General features: G+C 44.9%; 1 protein-coding gene across 1 annotated transcript in view; it reads left to right on the top strand.

Moving 5' to 3' along the window:
* LOC127914921 (neuropilin-2-like) overlaps positions 1-23,534 on the top strand; it is a 403,275-nt gene that overhangs the window by 258,914 nt on the left and 120,827 nt on the right. The window contains exons 8-11 of the mRNA XM_052492709.1: positions 3,365-3,509; positions 17,056-17,231; positions 18,362-18,535; positions 21,066-21,210. Coding sequence (XP_052348669.1) covers positions 3,365-3,509; positions 17,056-17,231; positions 18,362-18,535; positions 21,066-21,210 — 640 coding nt within the window. The remainder of the gene's footprint in view (positions 1-3,364; positions 3,510-17,055; positions 17,232-18,361; positions 18,536-21,065; positions 21,211-23,534) is intronic.

Genomic DNA, 23,534 nt, shown 5'->3' with positions numbered 1-23,534 from the left:
GATGAGAGCGAGAGGGAAAAGGATACAAGGTAGTGGTCGGAGACTTGGAGGGAGTTGCAATGAGGTTAGTGGAAGAACAGCATCTAGTAAAGATGAGGTCGAGCGTATTGCCTGCCTTGTGAGTAGGGGGAAGGTGAGAAGGTGAGGTCAAAAGAGGAGAGGAGTGGAAAGAAGGAGGCAGAGAGGAATGAGTCAAAGGTAGACGTGGGGAGGTTAAAGTCGCCCAGAACTGTGAGAGGTGAGCCGTCCTCAGGAAAGGAGCTTATCAAGGCATCAAGCTCATTGATGAACTCTCCGAGGGAACCTGGAGGGCGATAAATGATAAGGATGTTAAGCTTGAAAGGGCTGGTAACTGTGACAGCATGGACTTCAAAGGAGGCGATAGACAGATGGGTAAGGGGAGAAAGAGAGAATGACCACTTGGGAGAGATGAGGATCCCGGTGCCACCACCCCGCTGACCAGAAGCTCTCGGGGTGTGCGAGAACACATGGGCGGACGAGGAGAGAGCAGTAGGAGTAGCAGTGTTATCTGTGGTGATCCATGTTTCCGTCAGTGCCAAGAAGTCGAGGGACTGGAGGGAGGCATAGGCTTAGATGAACTCTGCCTTGTTGGCCGCAGATCGGCAGTTCCAGAGGCTACCGGAGACCTGGAACTCCACGTGGGTCGTGCGCACTGGGACCACCAGATTAGGGTGTCCGCGGCCACGCGGTGTGGAGCATTTGTATGGTCTGTGCAGAGAGGAGAGAACAGGGATAGACAGACACATAGTTGACAGGCTGCAGAAGAGGCTACGCTAATGCAAGGAGATTGGAATGACAAGTGGACTACACGTCTCGAATGTTCAGAAAGTTAAGCTTACGTAGCAAGAATCTTATTGACTAAAATGATTAAAATGATACAGTACTGCTGAAGTAGGCTAGCTGGCAGTGGCTGCGTTGTTGACACTACACTAATCAAGTCGTTCCGTTGAGTGTAATAGTTTCTACAGTGCAGCTATTCGGGGGCTAGCTGGCTAGCTAGCAGTGTTGATTACGTTACGTTGCGTTAAAAGAACGACAATAGCTGGCTAGCTAACCTAGAAAATCGCTCTAGACTACACAATTATCTTTGATACAAAGACGGCTATGTAGCTAGCTATGTAGCTAGCTACGATCAAGCAAATCAAACCGTTGTGCTGTAATGAAATGAAATGAAAATGTGATGCTACCTGTGGAGTGAAGCGGAATGCGACCGGGTTGTTGAGTGCAGAAGTTATATTCGGTAGACGTTGGCTAGCTGTTAGCTGTTAGCTGTTAGCTAGCTAGCAGTGTCTCCTACGTTAAGGACGACAAATAGCTGGCTAGCTAACCTCGGTAAATTAAGATAATCACTCTAAGACTACACACTCTAAACTACACAATTATCTTGGATACGAAGACAGCAAAGACAACTATGTAGCTAGCTAACACTACACTAATCAAGTCGTTCAGTTGAGTGTAATAGTTACTACAGTGCTGCTATTCGGTAGACGGTGGACGTTTGCTAGCTGGCTAGCTGCTGGGCAGTAGACTACGTTAGGACGACGAAATACGATAATTACGCAATTATCTTTGATACAAAGACGGCTATGTAGCTAGCTAAGAAGAAATTGCTAAGATTAGACAAATCAAACCGTTGTACTATAATGAAAAGTAATGAAAAGTAATACTACCTGCGGACCGAAGTGCGAATGCGACCGCTCGCTCCAACCCGGACTAGCATTCAGGCAGGTGTGGCTGACATATTCTCTAGATCGGTTTTCACACACACACACACACACACACACACACACACACACACACACACACACACACACACACACACACACACACACACACACACACACACACACACACACACAGACACACACACCTCTAGATCTGTTTACCTACACACACACAGACACACACACCTCTAGATCTGTTTACCTACACACACACAGACACACACACCTCTAGATCTGTTTACCTACACACACACAGACACACACACCTCTAGATCTGTTTTTGATTGATTGTCAATTGATTCCCATTCAAAATCCTATTTCCCTCAACCTTAACCCTAACCTTAACCCTAACCTTAACCCTAACCTTAATCCTAACCTTAACCCTAACCTTAACCCTAACCTTAACCCTAACCTTAACCCTAACCTTAATCCTAACCTTAACCCTAACCTTAATCCTAACCTTAATCATAACCTTAATCCTAGCCTTAACCCTAACCTTAATCCTAACCTTAACCCTAACCTTAACCCTAACCTTAATCCTAACCTTAATCCTAACCTTAATCCTAGCCTTAACCCTAACCTTAACCCTAACCTTAATCCTAACCTTAACCCTAACCTTAATCCTAACCTTAACCCTAACCTTAATCCTAACCTTAACTCTAACCTTAACCCTAACCTTAATCCTAACCTTAATCCTAACCTTAATCCTAACCTTAACCCTAACCTTAACCCTAACCTTAACCCTAGCCTTAACCCTAACCTTAACCCTAACCTTAACCCCTAACCCTAACACCTAACACCTAACCCTAACCCTAACCCCTAACCCAAAAATTGCCTTTTTACAAGTGAGGGCCAGCAAAAAGTCCTCTCTGAATTTGAGTTGTTTTAATGTTGTAGTAGTGTGGTAACATAGTAAAACACAGGCCACCACAGACTGCCAGCTGGCCCCGGTGTCATTGGATCCTAGTGAGGGTCATGTTGCTTTTGTCTGTGTTCAGTGGAGTAGGACATTCCTTCCTCTCCCGTTCTCCTCTTTCCCCCGGCCTGAACCCCCGAGACAGAACTGACAAAGGCTCACGCGTCTAGTTCTGGGTGGAAGAGATGGACATATGGTACATGAGCTGTGATTTGAATGCATAGAAATAGAATCATTGATGGAGTCATGTTCTATTTCTTCTGTTTCTATGAATTTAAATCCGATACGATAAAAAACGGACCTAGCTCTGGTGTAGTACACTGGGGGTTCAGGGTGCAACTCAATCAGCTCACACACACACACACACACACACACACACACACACACACACACACACACACACACACACACACACACACACACACACACACACACACACACACACACACACACACACACACACACACACACACTTTTCTCATTTAAAAGTGAAAAAAATGGGGACATCAGAATGAAAAAAACAAATTTTTCCAGCAGGACCTGTCTCATTGACCCTGTCTCTCTCCTGTGCCCTGTCTCATTGACCCTGTCTCTCTCCTGTGCCCTGTCTCATTGACCCTGTCTCTCTCCTGTGCCCTGTCTCATTGACCCTGTCTCTCTCCTGTGCCCTGTCTCATTGACCCTGTCTCTCTCCTGTGCCCAGGTGTTCCATGCCAACACAGACTCGACCGAGGTGGTTCTGAACCGGATCCCCCTGCCTGTTCTGGCCCGCTTTGTACGCGTCAGACCCCAGACCTGGAAGACAGGCATCGCCCTGCGCTTGGAGCTCTACGGGTGTCAGATCACCGGTAAGAAACAGCCTGTTCTATTCTATCCAAGCTGTGAGACTGTATGGGAGGTCCCATCTAATACTGTATTATATGGTAAGTCCCATCTAAGACTCTATTCTATGGTAAGTCCCATCTAATACTGTATGGTAGGTCCCATCTAATACTGTATTATATGGTAAGTCCCATCTAAGACTCTATTCTATGGTAGGTCCCATCTAATACTGTATGGTAGGTCCCACCTAATATGGTAAGTCCCATCTAATACTCTATTCTATGGTAGGTCCCATCTAATACTGTATGGTAGGTCCCATCTAATACTCTATTATATGGTAGGTCCCATCTAAGACTGTATGGTAGGTCCCATCTAAGACTCTATCTAAGACTGTATGGTAAGTCCCATCTAAGACTGTATGGTAGGTCCCATCTAAGACTGTATGGTAGGTCCCATCTAAGACTGTATGGTAGGTCCCATCTAAGACTCTATTCTATGGTAAGTCCCATCTAAGACTGTATGGTAGGTCCCATCTAAGACTCTATTCTATGGTAAGTCCCATCTAAGACTGTATGGTAGGTCCCATCTCAGACTCTATTCTATGGTAAGTCCCATCTAAGACTGTATGGTAGGTCCCATCTAAGACTGTATGGTAAGTCCCATCTAAGACTCTATTCTATGGTAAGTCCCATCTAAGACTGTATGGTAGGTCCCATCTAAGACTCTATTCTATGGTAAGTCCCATCTAAGACTGTATGGTAGGTCCCATCTAAGACTCTATTCTATGGTAAGTCCCATCTAAGACTGTATGGTAGGTCCCATCTAAGACTGTATGGTAGGTCCCATCTAATACTCTATTCTATGGTAAGTCCCATCTAAGACTGTATGGTAGGTCCCATCTAATACTCTATCATATGGTAGGTCCCATCTAATACTGTATGGTAGGTCCCGTCTAAGACTCTATTTTATGGTAAATCCCATCTAAGACTGTATGGTAAGTCCCATCTAAGACTGTATGGTAGGTCCCATCTAATACTCTATCATATGGTAAGTCCCATCTAAGACTGTATGGTAGGTCCCATCTAAGACTCTATTGTATGGTAAGTCCCATCTAAGACTGTATGGTAGGTCCCATCTAAGACTCTATTCTATGGTAAGTCCCATCTAAGACTGTATGGTAGGTCCCATCTAAGACTGTATGGTAGGTCCCATCTAAGACTGTATGGTAGGTCCCATCTAATACTCTATTCTATGGTAAGTCCCATCTAAGACTGTATGGTAGGTCCCATCTAATACTCTATCATATGGTAGGTCCCATCTAAGACTGTATGGTAGGTCCCATCTAAGACTGTATGGTAGGTCCCATCTAATACTCTATCATATGGTAGGTCCCATCTAAGACTGTATGGTAGGTCCCATCTAAGACTCTATCTAAGACTGTATGGTAAGTCCCATCTAAGACTGTATGGTAGGTCCCATCTAAGACTCTATTGTATGGTAAGTCCCATCTAAGACTGTATGGTAGGTCCCATCTAAGACTGTATGGTAGGTCCCATCTAAGACTGTATGGTAGGTCCCATCTAAGACTGTATGGTAGGTCCCATCTAAGACTGTATGGTAGGTCCCATCTAAGACTGTATGGTAGGTCCCATCTAAGACTGTATGGTAGGTCCCATCTAATACTCTATTCTATGGTAAGTCCCATCTAAGACTGTATGGTAGGTCCCATCTAAGACTCTATTGTATGGTAAGTCCCATCTAAGACTGTATGGTAGGTCCCGTCTAAGACTCTATTTTATGGTAAATCCCATCTAAGACTCTATTTTATAGTAAATCCCATCTAAGACTCTATTCTATGGGAAGTCCCATCTAAGACTCTATTTTACCCTCCCTGGATTACTTCTCCCTGGATGACGATCTCCAGGATGGCGTAGAAGAGATACCAGCCCGCGTAGAAGAGATACCAGCCCGCGTAGAAGAGATACCAGCCCGCGTAGAAGATATATCAGCCCGCGTAGAAGATACACCAGCCCGCGTAGAAATACCAGCCCGCGTAGAACATATACCAGCCCGCGTAGAAGAGATACCAGCCCGCGTAGAAGAGATACCAGCCCGTGTAGAAGATATACCAGCACGCGTAGAAGATATACAGCCCACGTTGAAGAGATACCAGCCCGCGTAGAGATACCAGCCCGTGTAGAAGATATACCAGCCCGCGTAGAAGAGACACCAGCCCGCGTAGAAGAGATACCAGCCCGCGTAGAAGAGATACCAGCCCACGTAGAGATACCAGCCCACGTAGGAGATATACCAGCCCGCGTAGAAGAGATACCAGCCCGCGTAGAAGAAATACCAGCCCGCGTAGAGATACCAGCCCACGTAGAAGAGATACCAGACCGTGTAGAAGATATACCAGCCCGCGTAGAGATACCAGCCCGCGTAGAAGATATACCAGCCCGCGTAGAAGAGATACCAGCCCGCGTAGAAGAGATACCAGCCCGCGTAGAAGAGATACCAGCCCGCGTAGAAGAGATACCAGCCCGCGTAGAAGAGATACCAGCCCGCGTAGAAGAGATACCAGCCCGCGTAGAAGAGATACCAGCCCGCGTAGAAGAGATACCAGCCCGCGTAGAAGAGATACCAGCCCGCGTAGAATAGATACCAGCCCGTGTAGAAGAGATACCAGCCTGCGTAGAGATACCAGCCCACGTAGAAGATATACCAGCCCGCATAGAATAAATACCAGCCCGCGTAGAAGAGATACCAGCCCGTGTAGAATAGATACCAGCCCGCGTAGAATAGATACCAGCCCGCGTAGAAGATATACCAGCCCGCGTAGAAGAAATACCAGCCCGCGTAGAAGAGATACCAACCCACGTAGAAGAGATACCAGCCCGCGTAGAAGAAATACCAGCCCGCGTAGAGATACCAGCCCACGTAGAAGAGATACCAGACCGTGTAGAAGATATACCAGCCCGCATAGAGATACCAGCCCGCGTAGAAGATATACCAGCCCGCATAGAAGAAATACCAGCCCACGTAGAAGAAATACCAGCCCGCGTAGAAGAGATACCAGCCCGCGTAGAAGAGATACCAGCCCGCGTAGAAGATATACCAGCCCGCGTAGAGATACCAGCCCGCGTAGAAGATATACCAGCCCGCGTAGAAGAAATACCAGCCCGCGTAGAAGAGATACCAGCCCGCGTAGAAGATATACCAGCCCGCGTAGAAGAAATACCAGCCCGCGTAGAAGAGATACCAGCCCGCGTAGAAGAGATACCAGCCCGCGTAGAAGAGATACCAGCCCGCGTAGAAGAGATACCAGCCCGCGTAGAGATACCAGCCCGCGTAGAAGATATACCAGCCCGCGTAGAAGAAATACCAGCCCGCGTAGAAGAGATACCAGCCCGCGTAGAATAGATACCAGCCCGCGTAGAATAGATACCAGCCTGCGTAGAATAGATACCAGCCCGCGTAGAAGATATACTAGGTCGGAACCGTCCAGAGTAGTGATGCTAAACGGGCGGGAGGGTGCGAGCAGCAGTGTGCTTACAGCTGTATTCCGTTGCTTTTATTTATCCTGAAAAACTCCCCAGTCCTTAATGATTACAAGCATAGCCATAACATGATGCAGCCACCAACCACCATGCTTTAAAATATGGAGAGTGGTACTCAGTGATGTGTTGGATTTGTCCCAAACTCTTTCTATTCGGGACATGAAGTACATTTCTTTGCCACATTCTTTCCAGTTTACCTTTAGTGCCTTGCTGCAAACAGGATGCATGTTTTGGAATATTTGTATTCTGTACAGACTTCCTTTCTAATTTAGGTTAGTATTGTGGAGTAACTAAAATCTTGTTGATCCATCCTCAGTTGTCTCCTATCACAGCCATTGAACTGCTTTAAAATCACCTTTGGCGTCATGGTGGAATCCCTGATCAGTTTCCTTCCTCTCCAGGAACATCTACTAATCAGGGCCCTACTTTGTGAGGCATTGAAAAATCTCCCTGATCTTTGTGGTAGAATCTGTGCTTGAAAATTGTATGTGTGTTTATTATGGATCCCCATTAGTTCCTGTCAAGGCAGCAGCTACTCTTCCTGGGGTTTATTATGGATCCCCATTAGTTATTGCCAAGGCAGCAGCTACTCTTCCTGTGATTTATTATGGATCCCCATTAGTTCCTGCCAAGGCAGCAGCTACTCTTCCTGGGGTGTATTATGGATCCCAATTAGTTCCTGTCAAGGCAGCAGCTACTCTTCCTGGGGTTTATTATGGATCCCCATTAGTTCCTGTCAAGGCAGCAGCTACTCTTCCTGGGGTTTATTATGGATCCCCATTAGTTCCTGCCAAGGCAGCAGCTACTCTTCCTGGGTGTATTATGGATCCCAATTAGTTCCTGTCAAGGCAGCAGCTACTCTTCCTGGGGTTTATTATGGATCCCCGTTAGTTCCTGCCAAGGCAGCAGCTACTCTTCCTGGGGTTTATTATGGATCCCCATTTGTTCCTGCCAAGGCAGCAGCTACTCTTCCTGTGATTTATTATGGATCCCAATTAGTTCCTGTCAAGGCAGCAGCTACTCTTCCTGGGGTTTATTATGGATCCCCATTAGTTCCTGCCAAGGCAGCAGCTAGTCTTCCTGGGGTTTATTAAGGATCCCCATTAGTTCCTGCCAAGGCAGCAGCTACTCTTCCTGGGGTTTATTATGGATCCCCATTAGTTCCTGCCAAGGCAGCAGCTACTCTTCCTGGGGTTTATTAAGGATCCCCATTAGTTCCTGCCAAGGCAGCAGCTAGTCTTCCTGAGGTTTATTAAGGATCCCCATTAGTTCCTGCCACGGCAGCAGCTACTCTTCCTGGGGTTTATTATGGATCCCCATTAGTTCCTGCCATGGCAGCAGCTACTCTTCCTGGGATTTATTATGGATCCCCATTAGTTCCTGCCAAGGCAGCAGCTACTCTTCCTGGGGTTTATTATGGATCCCCATTAGTTCCAGCTACTCTTCCTGGGGTTTATTATGGATCCCCATTAGTTCCTGCCAAGGCAGCAGCTACTCTTCCTGGGGTTTATTATGGATCCCCATTAGTTCCTGCCACGGCAGCAGCTACTCTTCCTGGGGTTTATTATGGATCCCCATTAGTTCCTGCCAAGGCAGCAGCTACTCTTCCGTGGTTCCGTCAGAATTAAGGCACTTATACAAATTCACTACACACCTGAGGGACCGTACAGATAATTGTATGTGTGAGGTACAGAGATGAGGTAGTTATTCAAAAATCATGTTATTAAATAATGTTGTTGAACACGGAATGAGTCCATGCAACTTATTATACGATTTGATTGGGCACATTTAATACTCCTGAACTTATTTAGGTCTAATTATTTAAAATAAATTCCATTTGACATTGTGGGGTATTGTGTGTGTAATTTAATACATTTTTAGTTCAGGCTGTGTCACGTTTGTTTGTGTAGACGGACCAAGATACAGCGTATTTCGAGTTCCACATAATATTTCACAGTGAAACTTCAGCAAAACAAACAGTAAACAAACAAACAAACGTAAATAGTAATTATTTTTTTCTCTCCATTTTGTCTGTCATAGTTGAAGTGTACCTATGATGAAAATTACAGGCCTCTCTCATCTTTTTAAGTGGGAGAACGTGCAAAATTGGTGGATGACTAAATACTTTTTTGCCCCACTGTATGTTTCCTATACACTAACTCAACACAATATCCCATAACACACAGGTGGAAAAATTATACTTAAGTATGATCCCCAATTAGAGACAACGATAGCCAGCTGCCTCTAATTGGGAATCATACTAAAACACCAACATAGAAAAACACGCTAGAACCCCACATAGAAAATATAAACTAGACTAACCCCCCTGGTCACGCCCTGACCTACTCTACCATAGAAAATATAAACTAGACTAACCCCTAGTCATGCCCTGACCTACTCTACCATAGAAAATATAAACTAGACTAACCCCCCTGGTCACGCCCTGACCTACTCTACCATAGAAAATATAAACTAGACTAACCCCCTAGTCACGTCCTGACCTACTCTACCATAGAAAATATAAACTAGACTAACCCCCCTGGTCACGCCCTGACCTACTCTACCATAGAAAATATAAACTAGACTAACCCCTAGTCATGCCCTGACCTACTCTACCATAGAAAATATAAACTAGACTAACCCCCCTGGTCACGCCCTGACCTACTCTACCATAGAAAATATAAACTAGACTAACCCCCTAGTCACATTTACATTACATTTACATTTAAGTCATTTAGCAGACGCTCTTATCCAGAGCGACTTACAAATTGGTGCATTCACCTTATGACATCCAGTAGAACAGTCACTTTACAATAGTGCATCTAAATCTTAAAGGGGTGGGGGGTGAGAAGGATTACTTATCCTATCCTAGGTATTCCTTAAAGAGGTGGGGTTTCAGGTGTCTCCGGAAGGTGTCTCACGCCCTGACCTACTCTACCATAGAAAATATAAACTAGACTAACCCCCTAGTCACGTCCTGACCTACTCTACCATAGAAAATATAAACTAGACTAACCCCTAGGCATGCCCTGACCTACTCTACCATAGAAAATATAAACTGGACTAACCCCTAGTCATGCCCTGACCTTCTCTACCGTAGAAAATAAAGGCTTTCTATGGTCAGGATGTGACAGGCTGTAACAACAAAATGTGGAAAATGTTATTTCTGAAAGTACTGTAGCCAATAGGCAGAGGGTAGCATATATTTGATTCTCTGTAATAGTAATGCTTTGGGAATAATGATGAACTTTGTAATGTGGTTTCTCGCACCAAACAGAAAACAACACAACAACATTTTCAGACACCTCGTTGTTTGAAGGGCAAGTGGATAAACACATTAATGTCAAACAGCTGCCTGTTTTTTTTTTCTTCAAAAGAATGTAGGGCTTCGTTGGCTGCTACTGTAGGCTGAATGATAGTATTTCCATGTTGAAATATTATGGGATGCCTTTTCTCCATTGTTTTTGATGGTAGGCCACTCTGGTAGGCCCTACATTATGATCAAATAGCCACAGTAGCCTACTTGACCACTGTTAAAACTGTAACTTAAAGCAGGTACAGCCTCAGTGTTCACAGTAAACCTGTAACTTAAAGTGGGTACAGCCTCAGTGTTCACAGTAAAACTGTAACTTAAAGTAGGTACAGCCTCAGTGTTCACAGTAAAACTGTAACTTAAAGTAGGTACAGCCTCAGTGTTCACAGTAAAACTGTAACTTAAAGCGGGTACAGCCTCAGTGTTCACAGTAAAACTGTAACTTAAAGTGGGTACAGCCTCAGTGTTCACAGTAAAACTGTAACTTAAAGCGGGTACAGCCTCAGTGTTCACAGTAAACACATGCTGGAAGATCAACAGAATTCTCACAGCGTTCAAGTTTGCACTCAGCAGACTTAACATTTTTAAGAGGTAACATTGCCACTCTATTCCTGACTCAGATCGAATCTGTCAGTTTGACTCCTATTATCTCACCCCCATTATCTCCCCTCCACCCCCTCCACTCTCCCCCACTCTCCCCCCACTATCCCCCCCACTACTTCCCACTACCTCTGCCTCCCACGACCTGGTTCGATGCCGGGCTGTATCAGAACCAGCCGTGGTCGGGAGTCCTACAGGGTGGCGTCTGGGTTAGAGGAGGGTTTAGCTTGAATAGTCCTACAGGGTGGGGTCTGGGTTAGGGGAGGGTTTAGCCTGAATAGTCCTACAGGGTCTGGGTTAGGGGAGGGTTTAACCTGAATAGTCCTACAGCGTCCGGGTTAGGGGAGGGTTTAGCCTGAATAGTCCTACAGGGTGGGGTCCGGGTTAGGGGAGGGTTTAGCCTGAATAGTCCTACAGGGTGGGGTCCGGGTTAGAGGAGGGTTTAGCCTGAATAGTCCTACAGGGTGGGGTCCGGGTTAGAGGAGGGTTTAGCCTGAATAGTCCTACAGGGTGGCGTCCGGGTTAGAGGAGGGTTTAGCCTGAATAGTCCTACAGGGTCCGGGTTAGAGGAGGGTTTAGCCTGAATAGTCCGACAGGGTGGCGTCTGGGTTAGAGGAGGGTTTAGCCTGAATAGTCCTACAGGGTCTGGGTTAGAGGAGGGTTTAGCCTGAATAGTCCTACAGGGTCTGGGTTAGAGGAGGGTTTAGCCTGAATAGTCCTACAGGGTCTGGGTTAGAGGAGGGTTTAGCCTGAATAGACCTACAGGGTGGGGTCTGGGTTAGGGGAGGGTTTAGCCTGAATAGTCCTACAGGGTGGGGTCTGGGTTAGAGGAGGGTTTAGCCTGAATAGTCCTACAGGGTCTGGGTTAGAGGAGGGTTTAACCTGCAGAGTCCTACAGGGTCTGGGTTAGAGGAGGGTTTAGCCTGAATAGTCCTACAGGGTCTGGGTTAGAGGAGGGTTTAGCTTGAATAGTCCTACAGGGTGGCGTCTGGGTTAGAGGAGGGTTTAGCCTGAATAGTCCTACAGGGTCTGGGTTAGAGGAGGGTTTAGCCTGAATAGTCCTACAGGGTCTGGGTTAGAGGAGGGTTTAGCCTGAATAGTCCTACAGGGTCTGGGTTAGAGGAGGGTTTAGCCTGAATAGTCCTACAGGGTCTGGGTTAGAGGAGGGTTTAGCCTGAATAGTCCTACAGGGTCTGGGTTAGAGGAGGGTTTAGCCTGAATAGTCCTACAGCGTCCGGGTTAGAGGAGGGTTTAGCTTGAATAGTCCGACAGGGTGGCGTCTGGGTTAGAGGAGGGTTTAGCCTGAATAGTCCTACAGGGTCTGGGTTAGAGGAGGGTTTAGCCTGAATAGACCTACAGGGTGGGGTCCGGGTTAGGGGAGGGTTTAGCCTGAATAGTCCTACAGGGTGGGGTCTGGGTTAGAGGAGGGTTTAGCCTGAATAGTCCTACAGGGTGGGGTCCAGGTTAGGGGAGGGTTTAGCCTGAATAGTCCTACAGGGTGGGGTCCGGGTTAGGGGAGGGTTTAGCCTGAATATGCTTTAATAGTATAGCATAATATAAAAGGCGGTCATTGTAAAATAAGAATTTGTTTATAACTGACTTGCTTATTTAAAAAAAAAAAAAATTTTTTTTTAAAAAGGTCAAATAAATAAAATACATAATAAATCTCCCCGCTCATCTTTCCCAACATTTTCTCTTCAATAAAAGGCTAAAGCAACAGGAACAGCCCGGTTGAAGTGTGAGTACCCCGTTGAATCTTAGTTTGATCACAGGTAAGCCCAAATCTAAACACAATCTATTGGCTTTTTGTGACCCAGCGTTCTGACAGAGAGACAGACCAGACATATAATGATGTGTAATTCCATCCAGCCGTCTGTTTGCCTGTCTCCACCTCTCATCGCCATATCATCAGAGCTGTGGCGCTAAAGAGCTAGCTGGCTGTAATTAGATTTGTCTATTTATAGTGCCACAGTGATTAGCTGGGGGTGTAATTCTGTTTGCCCCCCCCACACACACACATCACATGAAAGGAGATTGGCTGTTTAGCTCAGATGCTGCCAGCCCCAACGTCTCACGCACGCACACACACACACACACACTCACACACACACACACACACACACACACACACACACACACACACACACACACACACACACACACACACACACACACACACACACACACACACACACACACACACACACACACACACACACACACACACACACACACACACACTCACACACCATCAAACTCCATCAACATTCTATTAGCCTGCTATCTGCTGCCATTTGTTTAGACACTGAGAAGGACAGATGTGCTTTTAGTGACAGGAAGCTCTCTCCGGGCTTGACACAAATGGCACAAACACGATGCTGGTGTCTATATTAGATATTAGTGTCCCTGGGCCTGCCTGGCTGGCTGCACTCCGAGCGAAACGAGACATTGGCCAACCTCTCTGTCTCTCTCTCTCTCTCTCTCTCTCTCTCTCTCTCTCTCTCTCTCTCTCTCTCTCTCTCTCTCTCTCTCTCTCTCTCTCTCTCTCTCTCTCTCTCTCTCTCTCTCTCTGTCTCTCTGTCTCTCTGTCTCTCTCCGTCTCTCCCTCTGTCTCTCTCTCTCTCTCTCCGTCTCTCGTCCTCTCTGTCCCTCCCTTCATTTTGTGGGCATTTTGTGGGCAGTGAGCACATAGCCTGTCTTCTCTTGAGAGCCATGTCTGCCTACGGCGGCCTTTCTCAATAGCAAGGCTATGCTCACTGAGTCTGTATATAGTCAAAGCTTTCCTTAAGTTTGGGTCAGTCACAGTGGTCAGGTATTCTGCCACTGTGTACTCTCGTTTACGGCCGCTAACAAGAACTGCCCCCCGTCTCCGTGGCCAACGTGAGTAAAACATTTAAACGTGTTAACCCTCGCAAGGCTGCCAGCCCAGGCGGCAGCGTAGCCTAGTGGTTAGAGCGTTGGACTAACCGGAGGGCTGACAAGGTACAAATCTGTCGTTCTGCCACTGTTCCCAGGCCGTCATTGAAAATAAGAATCTTTACTGACTTGCCTGGTTAAATAAAGGTAAAATTAAAATAAATAAATCCCTGACCACCTGGCATGCTTCAAGAGGACCACCATTGTTCCTGTTCCCAAGAAAACAAAGGTAACTGAGCTAAACGACTATCGCCCCGTAGCAGTCACCTCTGTCATCATGAAGTGCTTTGAGAGACTAGTCAAGGATCATATCACCTCCAACTTACCTGCCACCCGTTGATCCACTTCAGTTTGCATACCGCCCCAACTGCTCTGTCCCATCTGGACAAGAGGAATGCCTATTTGGAGCTCAGCATTCAACACCATTGTACCCTCCAAGCTCATGATCAAACTGGTGGCCCTGGGTCTCGACCCCGCCCTGTGTAATTGGGTCCTGAACTTTCTGACGGGCCGCCCCCATGTGGTGAAGGTAGGAAACAACACCTCCACTTCGCTGATCCTCAACACTGGGACCCCACAAGGGTGTGTGCTCAGCCCTCTCCCGTACTCCCTGTTCACCCATGTACATGGCCATGCACACCTCCAACTCAATCATCAAGTTTGCAGATGACACAACAGTAGTGGACCTGATTACCAACAATGACGAGACGGCCTACAGGGAGGAGGTGAGGGCCCTCGGAGTGTGATGAAGAAGACGCAGCAACCTCAGGAGGCTGAAGAAATTTGGCTTGTCACCCAAAACCCTGACCAACTTTTACAGATGCACAATCGAGAGCATCCTGTCAGGCTGTATCACCGCCTGGTACGGCAACTGCTCCGCCCATAACCGCAAGGCTCTCCAGAGGGTAGTGAGGACTGCACAACGCATCACCGGGGGAAAACTACCTGCCCTCCAGGACACCTACACCACCCGATGTCACAGGAAGGCCATAAAGATCATCAAGGACAACAACCACCCGAGCCACTGCCTGTTCACTCCACTATCATCCAGAAGGCGAGGTCAGTACAGGTGCATCAAAGCTGGGACCGAGAGACTGAAAAACAGCTTCTATCTGAAGGCCATCAGACTGTTAAACAGCCACCACTAACATTGAGAGGCTGCAGCCAACACACAGACTTGAAATCACTTTAATAAATAGGTTACTGTCACTTTAATAATGTTTACATATCTCCTGTGTGTATGACAAATACAAATTAATTTGCTTTGAATAGCATTCTAGTTTTTTGTTAATTCTTTCCAATGTGTCAAGTAATTATCTTTTTGTTTTCTCATTATTTGGTTGGGTCTAATTGGGTTGCTGTCCTGGGGCTCTGTGGGGTGTGTTTGTGTTGGTGAACAGAGCCCCAGGACCAGCTTGCTTAGCTGATATCGGCCTAATTCTGCTCTGCATTATTTGGTGTTTTACGTTCTACACAGAGGATTTTTTTGCAGAATTCTTTATGCAGAGTCTCAATTTCTTGTTTGTCCCATTTAATGAATTATTGGTCAGTGAGCCCAGACATCACAACCATGAAGGGCAATGGGTTCTCTCTGTCTCTCTCTCTCTCTGTCTCTCTATCTCTGTCTCTCTCTCTGTCTCTCTCTCTCTCTCTGTCTCTCTCTCTGTCTCTGTCTCTCTGTCTCTCTCTCTCTGTCTCTCTCTCTCTCTGTTTCTCGGTCTCTGTTTCTCTCTCTCTGTCTCTCTCTCTGTCTCTCTCTCTCTCTGTCTCTCTCTCTCTCTCTGTCTCTCTCTCTCTCTCTCTCTCTCTCTCTCTCTCTCTCTCTCTCTCTCTGTCTCTCTCTCTCTGTCTCTCTATCTCTGTCTCTCTCTCTGTCTCTCTCTCTCTCTCTGTTTCTCTGTCTCTCTCTCTGTCTCTCTCTCTCTCTCTCTCTCTCTCTCTCTCTCTCTCTCTCTCTCTCTCTCTGTCTCTCTCTCTCTGTCTCTGTCTCTCTATCTCTGTCTCTCTCTCTCTCTGTTTCTCTGTCTCTCTCTCTGTCTGTCTCTCTCTCTCTCTCTCTCTCTCTCTGTCTCTCTATCTCTGTCTCTCTCTCTCTGTCTCTCTCTCTGTCTCTCTCTCTCTCTGTTTCTCAGTCTCTCTTTCTCTCTCTCTGTCTCTCTCTCTCTCTCTCTCTCTCTCTCTCTCTCTCTCTCTCTCTCTCTCTCTCTGTCTCTCTCTCTCTGTCTCTCTATCTCTGTCTCTCCGTCTGTCTGTCTGTCTGTCTGTCTGTCTGTCTGTCTGTCTGTCTGTCTGTCTGTCTCTGACTCCTCTATATCTTTCTCTCCTTTCTTCATCCCTCCATGTCTGGCATATCTAGCTTTTCCATATTTCTTTTTAATTTTCACACTTTTACGAGGAAGGGAAAAGCTCTTTGTTCACCCAGCAGTAGTACAGAGCACTGTGGGAGTGTGTGGGATCTGATCTGCTCTCTCACTCTCCTTTAGGTAAAGGGCAAATCTCTTTTCCTTCCATCTCCCACTGTTTCTGTTCATCTGGTCTGTTCTCTACCTAGCTAGTATCCTGCAGTCAAAATGTCTCCCACTAACTTCTCTTAAAGATCCCCCCACACACACACACACAGATAATAGTAATAAAGTCACTTGGACGTGCCTTTTTAGGGCACTAATTCTGACCGCAGCCCTATGAGCCCTGGTGGAAAGAAGTGCACTAGGCAGAGGGTACCATTTGAGACTCAAAAGGCTGTTTCATTATTTACTGTTTGTAGTCGAGACATGAAACATTGATTTCACTTTCCTTGAAATGTCCTTGTCAATCTTCTTCAATCTCTCTCGTCTTTCTCTCTCCTCCCCGTTCCTCGTTTCTGTTTCCCTCCCCTCCCTACCCCCGTTAACCTCCCCACCAAGTACACAATATACTGCTGTATATAATATAATATAATATAATATAATATAATATATATTAATATATAATATCAACTAAGTTGACTGACTTTGTACTTTTTATGTTTTTATTCTCAGTCATGTATTTTATTATTATTATATTATCATGTATTGCTGTACTCTATGGGCCGGTTTCTGGGATTAAGTCAGGATACTCCATTGTCTCCATTGGACTAAACTTAATCTGTGTCTGTGAAACTGACCCTGAATATATTTTTAAATGAATAAATAGAATTCTCCCTTCCAGACGCTCCATGTTCTGAGATGCAGGGGATGTTGTCCGGCCTGCTGCCCGACTCCCAGATCACAGCGTCGTCCATGAGGGATATCCACGGCTCCATGGGGACGGCCAGGCTGGTAGCCAGCAGGTCAGGATGGTTCCCCAGCCCCACACAGCCTCTGGCCGGGGAGGAGTGGCTGCAGGTAAACAACGTGACCTTTTCACACCAAGAAACACTGTTTGTGTCTAAAAAAAACATTTCTAGAAATAATTCTTCTTCTGCAGGTTTTTAGCTCATGTTTGAAAACTTAAATTCAAATACAATTGTATTTGTCACCTGAATACTTGAATACAACAGGTGTAGTAGACCTTACAGTGAAATGCTGAATACACCAGGTGTAGTAGACCTTACAGTGAAATGCTGAATACACCAGGTGTAGTAGACCTTACAGTGAAATGCTGAATACAACAGGTGTAGTAGACCTTACAGTGAAATGCTGAATACAACAGGTGTCGTAGACCTCACAGTGAAATGCTGAATACACCAGGTGTCGTAGACCTCACAGTGAAATGCTGAATACAACAGGTGTAGTAGACCTCACAGTGAAATGCTGAATACAACAGGTGTAGTAGACCTTACAGTGAAATGCTGAATACAACAGGTGTAGTAGACCTTACAGGGAAATGCTGAATACAACAGGTGTCGTAGACCTCACAGTGAAATGCTGAATACAACAGGTGTGGTAGACCTTACAGTGAAATGTTGAATACAACAGGTGTAGTAGACCTCACAGTGACATGCTGAATACAACAGGTGTGGTAGACCTTACAGTGAAATGTTGAATACAACAGGTGTAGTAGACCTCACAGTGACATGCTGAATACAACAGGACCTCACAGTGACATGCTGAATACAACAGGTGTAGTAGACCTCACAGTGAAATGCTGAATACAACAGGTGTAGTAGACCTTACAGTGAAATGCTGAATACAACAGGTGTAGTAGACCTTACAGTGAAATGCTGAATACAACAGGTGTAGTAGACCTTACAGTGAAATGCTGAATACAACAGGTGTAGTAGACCTCACAGTGAAATGCTAGACCTCACAGTGAAATGCTGAATACACCAGGTGTAGTAGACCTTACAGTGAAATGCTGAATACAACAGGTGTAGTAGACCTTACAGTGAAATGCTGAATACAACAGGTGTCGTAGACCTCACAGTGAAATGCTGAATACACCAGGTGCCTTCTGTCTGTTTACCTCTGTCACTGTAAAGTGTGTTTTGCGATTTTAAATCACTTCATCTTTCCGTCGGTTTGTTTTGATCCAGGTGGACTTGGGGGTCCCCAAGACCGTACGAGGCGTCATCACCCAGGGAGTCAGGACAGTGGAGGGGAGTACCTCGGCTGAGAACAGGGCCTTCGTCAGGAAGTACCGCGTGTCTCACAGCCTGACGGGCAAGGACTGGACTTTTATACTGGACAGAAAGACCAACCATCCTAAGGTATGGGGAACACACACACACATACATACACACACACGCATTGTACACTATTCCCTATATAGTGCACTAGTTTTGACTACTTTTCAAAAGAAGTGCACCCTATAGTGAATAGTGTAGTATCGGGAACCCAGTTTCAGAGCCGGCACATTCAGAGACAAGTCTCCCTCCTGCGTCCTTCAGTCTGGAAAGAAAATAATTCAATTAGAGTGATAACTGCTGAGAGCTGCTCTGATAACATTTCTTGTGTGTTAATTAAAAACGTCTCTGTTCTGCCACCAACTCTATACTCTACCAAGATTATATTACTATAGTAGTACTATGCTCCAGTAGGCAGTTTAGAGAAATACACACACACTCTCACACAGACACACACACACACACATACCCACACACAAACCCAGACACACCCAGCCAGACACACCCACCCAGACACACCCAGCCAGACACCCAGCCAGACACACCCAGCCAGACACCCACACACCCAGCCAGACACACCCACCCAGACACACCCAGCCAGACACACCCAGCCAGACACACCCACCCAGACACACCCAGCCAGACACCCAGCCAGACACACCCACCCAGACACACCCACCCAGACACACCCAGCCAGACACCCAGCCAGACACACCCACCCAGACACACCCAGACACACCCACCCAGACACACCCAGCCAGACACCCAGCCAGACGCCCAGCCAGACACACTTCTCCTCCTCAGCTCTCTTGCTGTTAAACCTTCTCTTCTCACTAGCTGGTTTCCAGTTGGCGACAGGTTTTCATTCTAGAATACTTCTGCATAAAGAAAATACACATTCTCCACCACTAGTGTGTTTTCATCAAACTGACTTGTTGTGGATAAAATCCGTGATGACATAGGGCACGGGATGACATAGGACACGGAATGACATAGGGCACGGGATGACATAGGACACGGAATGACATAGGGCATGGGAAGACACAGGGCACGGGATGACATAGGGCACGGAATGACATAGGGCACGGGATGACATAGGACACGGGATGACATAGGACACGGAATGACATAGGGCATGGGAAGACACAGGGCACGGGATGACATAGGGCACGGAATGACATAGGGCACGGGATGACATAGGACACGGGATGACATAGGACACGGGATGACATAGGACACGGGATGACTTAGGGCATGGGAAGACACAGGGCACGGGATGACATAGGGCATGGGATGACATAGGGCACGTGATGACATAGGGCCCGTGATGACATAAGGCACATGATGACATAGGACACGTGATGACATAGGGCCCGTGATGACATAAGGCACATGATGACATAGGGCACGTGATGACATAGGGCCCGTGATGACATAAGGCACATGATGACATAGGGCACGTGATGACATAGGGCCCGTGATGACATAAGGCACATGATGACATAGGGCACGTGATGACATAGGGCCCGTGATGACATAAGGCACATGATGACATAGGGCACGTGATGACATAGGGCATTTGGTGACATAGGGCACGTGATGACATAGGGCATTTGGTGACATAGGGCACGTGATGACATAGGGCACGTGATGACATAGGGCACGTGATGACATAGGGCACATGATGACATAGGGCACGTGATGACATAGGGCACGTGATGACATAGGGCGTGATGACATACGTGATGACATAGGGCGTGATGACATGATGACATAGGGCACGTGATGACATAGGGCACGTGATGACATAGGGCACGTGATGACATAGGGCACGTGATGACATAGGGCATTTGGTGACATAGGGCACGTGATGACATAGGGCACGTGATGACATAGGGCACGTGATGACATAGGGCACGTGATGACATAGGGCACGTGATGACATAGGGCACGTGATGACATAGGGCACGTGATGACATAGGGCACGTGATGACATAGGGCACATGGTGACATAGGGCACGTGATGACATAGGGCACGTGATGACATAGGGCACGTGATGACATAGGGCACGTGATGACATAGTGCACGTGATGACATAGGGCACGTGATGACATAGGGCACGTGATGACATAGGGCACGTGATGACATAGTGCACGTGATGACATAGGGCACGTGATGACATAGGGCACGTGATGACATAGGACACGTGATGACATAGGGCCCGTGATGACATAAGGCACGTGATGACATAGTGCACACAAAATGTACTTCTTAGCCTAAGTTTTCTTGAATCAAATAAAAATGGAATCTTCAACGTGTTTCCATCTCTAGTGATAGTCGTGTCCCTGTTGAACGATACGATTACTATGGAGAATATTGCTATGGAGGAGAGCGACAATATTGGTCTTTGTCAAACGGCATGTATTGCCTAATAAACTGCATTTTTTCCTGAGTCGTAGTGGACCAGACACCATCAGATGTATACATCTCTCTTCTCATTGTCTCTGCTACAGATGTATACATCTCTCTTCTCATTGTCTCTGCTACATATCTCTCTTCTCATTGTCTCTGCTACAGATGTATACATCTCTCTTCTCATTGTCTCTGCTACAGATTTTTGAGGGAAACACACACTACGACACTCCAGAGATCCGTCGGTTTGAGGAGATAACGGCTCAGTTCATCAGGATCTACCCAGAAAGGTGGTCTCCTGCTGGGATAGGGATGAGGATGGAGGTCCTGGGATGTGAACTGCCAGGTAAGGAGATGTTCTTCACCCCCATCTCTCCACGCACACATGGCATCGCTACTATGCCATGCTTTGCCATCTATCTACCATCGGTGCAAACAAAAAGTTGTGCCAACATTACTGTAAAATAACACTACTGTAATATGACATCACTAAGATAACATTACTGTAATATAACATCACTAAGATAACATTACTGTAAGATAACACTACTGTAAATAACACTACTGTAAAATAACACTACTGTAATATGACATCACTAAGATAACATTACTGTAATATAACATCACTAAGATAACATTACTGTAAGATAACACTACTGTAAATAACACTACTGTAAAATAACACTACTGTAAATAACACTACTGTAAAATAACACTACTGTAATATAACATCACTAAGATAACATTACTGTAAGATAACACTCCGGTAAAATAACACTACTGTAAGATAACACTACTGTAAGATAACACTACTGTAAAATAACACTACTGTAAGATAACACTACTGTAATATAACATCACTAAGATAACATTACTGTAAGATAACACTCCGGTAAAATGACACTAATGTAAGATAACACTACTGTAAAATAACACTGCTGTAAGATACACTACTGTAAGATAACATTACTGTAATGTAACATTACTGTAAGATAAAACTACTGTAAAATAACATTACTGTAATGTAACATTACTGTAAGATAACACTACTGTAAAATAACACTACCGTAAGATAACACTACTGTAAAATAAAACTACTGTAAGATAACACTACTGGAAGATACCACTACTGGTGGGATAACACTACTGTAATATAACATTACTGTAAATAACACTACTGTAAGATAACATTACTGTATTATAACTCTACTGGAATATAACATTACTGTAAAATAACACTACTGGAAGATAACACTACTGTAATATAACATTACTGTAAATAACACTACTGTAAGATAACACTACTGTAATATAACACTACTGTAATATAACATTACTACTGTAAAATAACACTACTGTAATATAACACTACTGTAATGTAACATTACTACTGTAAAATAAAGCGTCTGCTAATCGGAAAACATTTTTATTCAATATCACACGCATGCACACTCACTCACTCACTCACAAATGTTTAGTGTAATTACACTACTGTAATATAACATCACTAAGATAACATTACTGTAAGATAACACTCCGGTAAAATGACACTAATGTAAGATAACACTACTGTAAAATAACACTGCTGTAAGATAACATTACTGTAAATGACACTACTGTAAGATAACTCGACTATAATATAACACTACTGTAATATAACACTACTGTAATATAACATTACTACTGTAAAATAACACTACTGGAAGATACCACTACTGGTTGGATAACACTACTGTAATATAACATTATTACTGTAAAATAAAGCGTCTGCTAATCGGAAAACATTTTTATTCAATATCACACGCATGCACACTCACTCACTCACTCACTCACAAATGTTTAGTGTAATTACACTACTGTAATATAACATCACTAAGATAACATTACTGTAAGATAACACTCCGGTAAAATGACACTAATGTAAGATAACACTACTGTAAAATAACTCTGCTATAAGATAACACTACTGTAAGATAACATTACTGTAATGTAACATTACTGTAAGATAAAACTACTGTAAGATAACATTACTGTAAGATAACACTACTGTAAAATAACACTACTGTAAGATAACACTACTATAAGATAACACTACTGTAAATAACACTACTGTAAGATAACATTACTGTATTATAACTCTACTGGAATATAACATTACTGTAAAATAACACTACTGGAATATAAAACTACTGTAATATAACATTACTGTAAATAACACTACTGTAAGATAACACTACTGTAATATAACACTACTGTAATATAACATTACTACTGTAAAAGAACACTACTGTAATATAACACTACTGTAATGTAACATTACTACTGTAAAATAAAGCGTCTGCTAATCAGAAAACATTTTTATTCAATATCACACGCATGCACACTCACTCACTCACTCACTCACTCACTCACATCACTAAGATCACTGTAAGATAACACTCACTGACACCACTGTAAAATAACACTCAGATAACACTCACCACTCACTCACTCACTCACTGTACACTCACTGTCACTAACACTCACTCTACTGTAACACTGCTGTAAGATAACATTACTGTAATGTAATATTACTGTAAGATAACACTACTGTAAATAACACTACTGTAAGATAGCATTACTGTATTATAACTCTACTGTAATATAACATTACTACTGTAAAATAACACG

Source organism: Oncorhynchus keta, chromosome 34, assembly GCF_023373465.1.
Source record: "Oncorhynchus keta strain PuntledgeMale-10-30-2019 chromosome 34, Oket_V2, whole genome shotgun sequence".
Lineage (NCBI taxonomy): Eukaryota > Metazoa > Chordata > Actinopteri > Salmoniformes > Salmonidae > Oncorhynchus > Oncorhynchus keta.
This window is presented reverse-complemented; position numbering and strand designations above follow the sequence as displayed.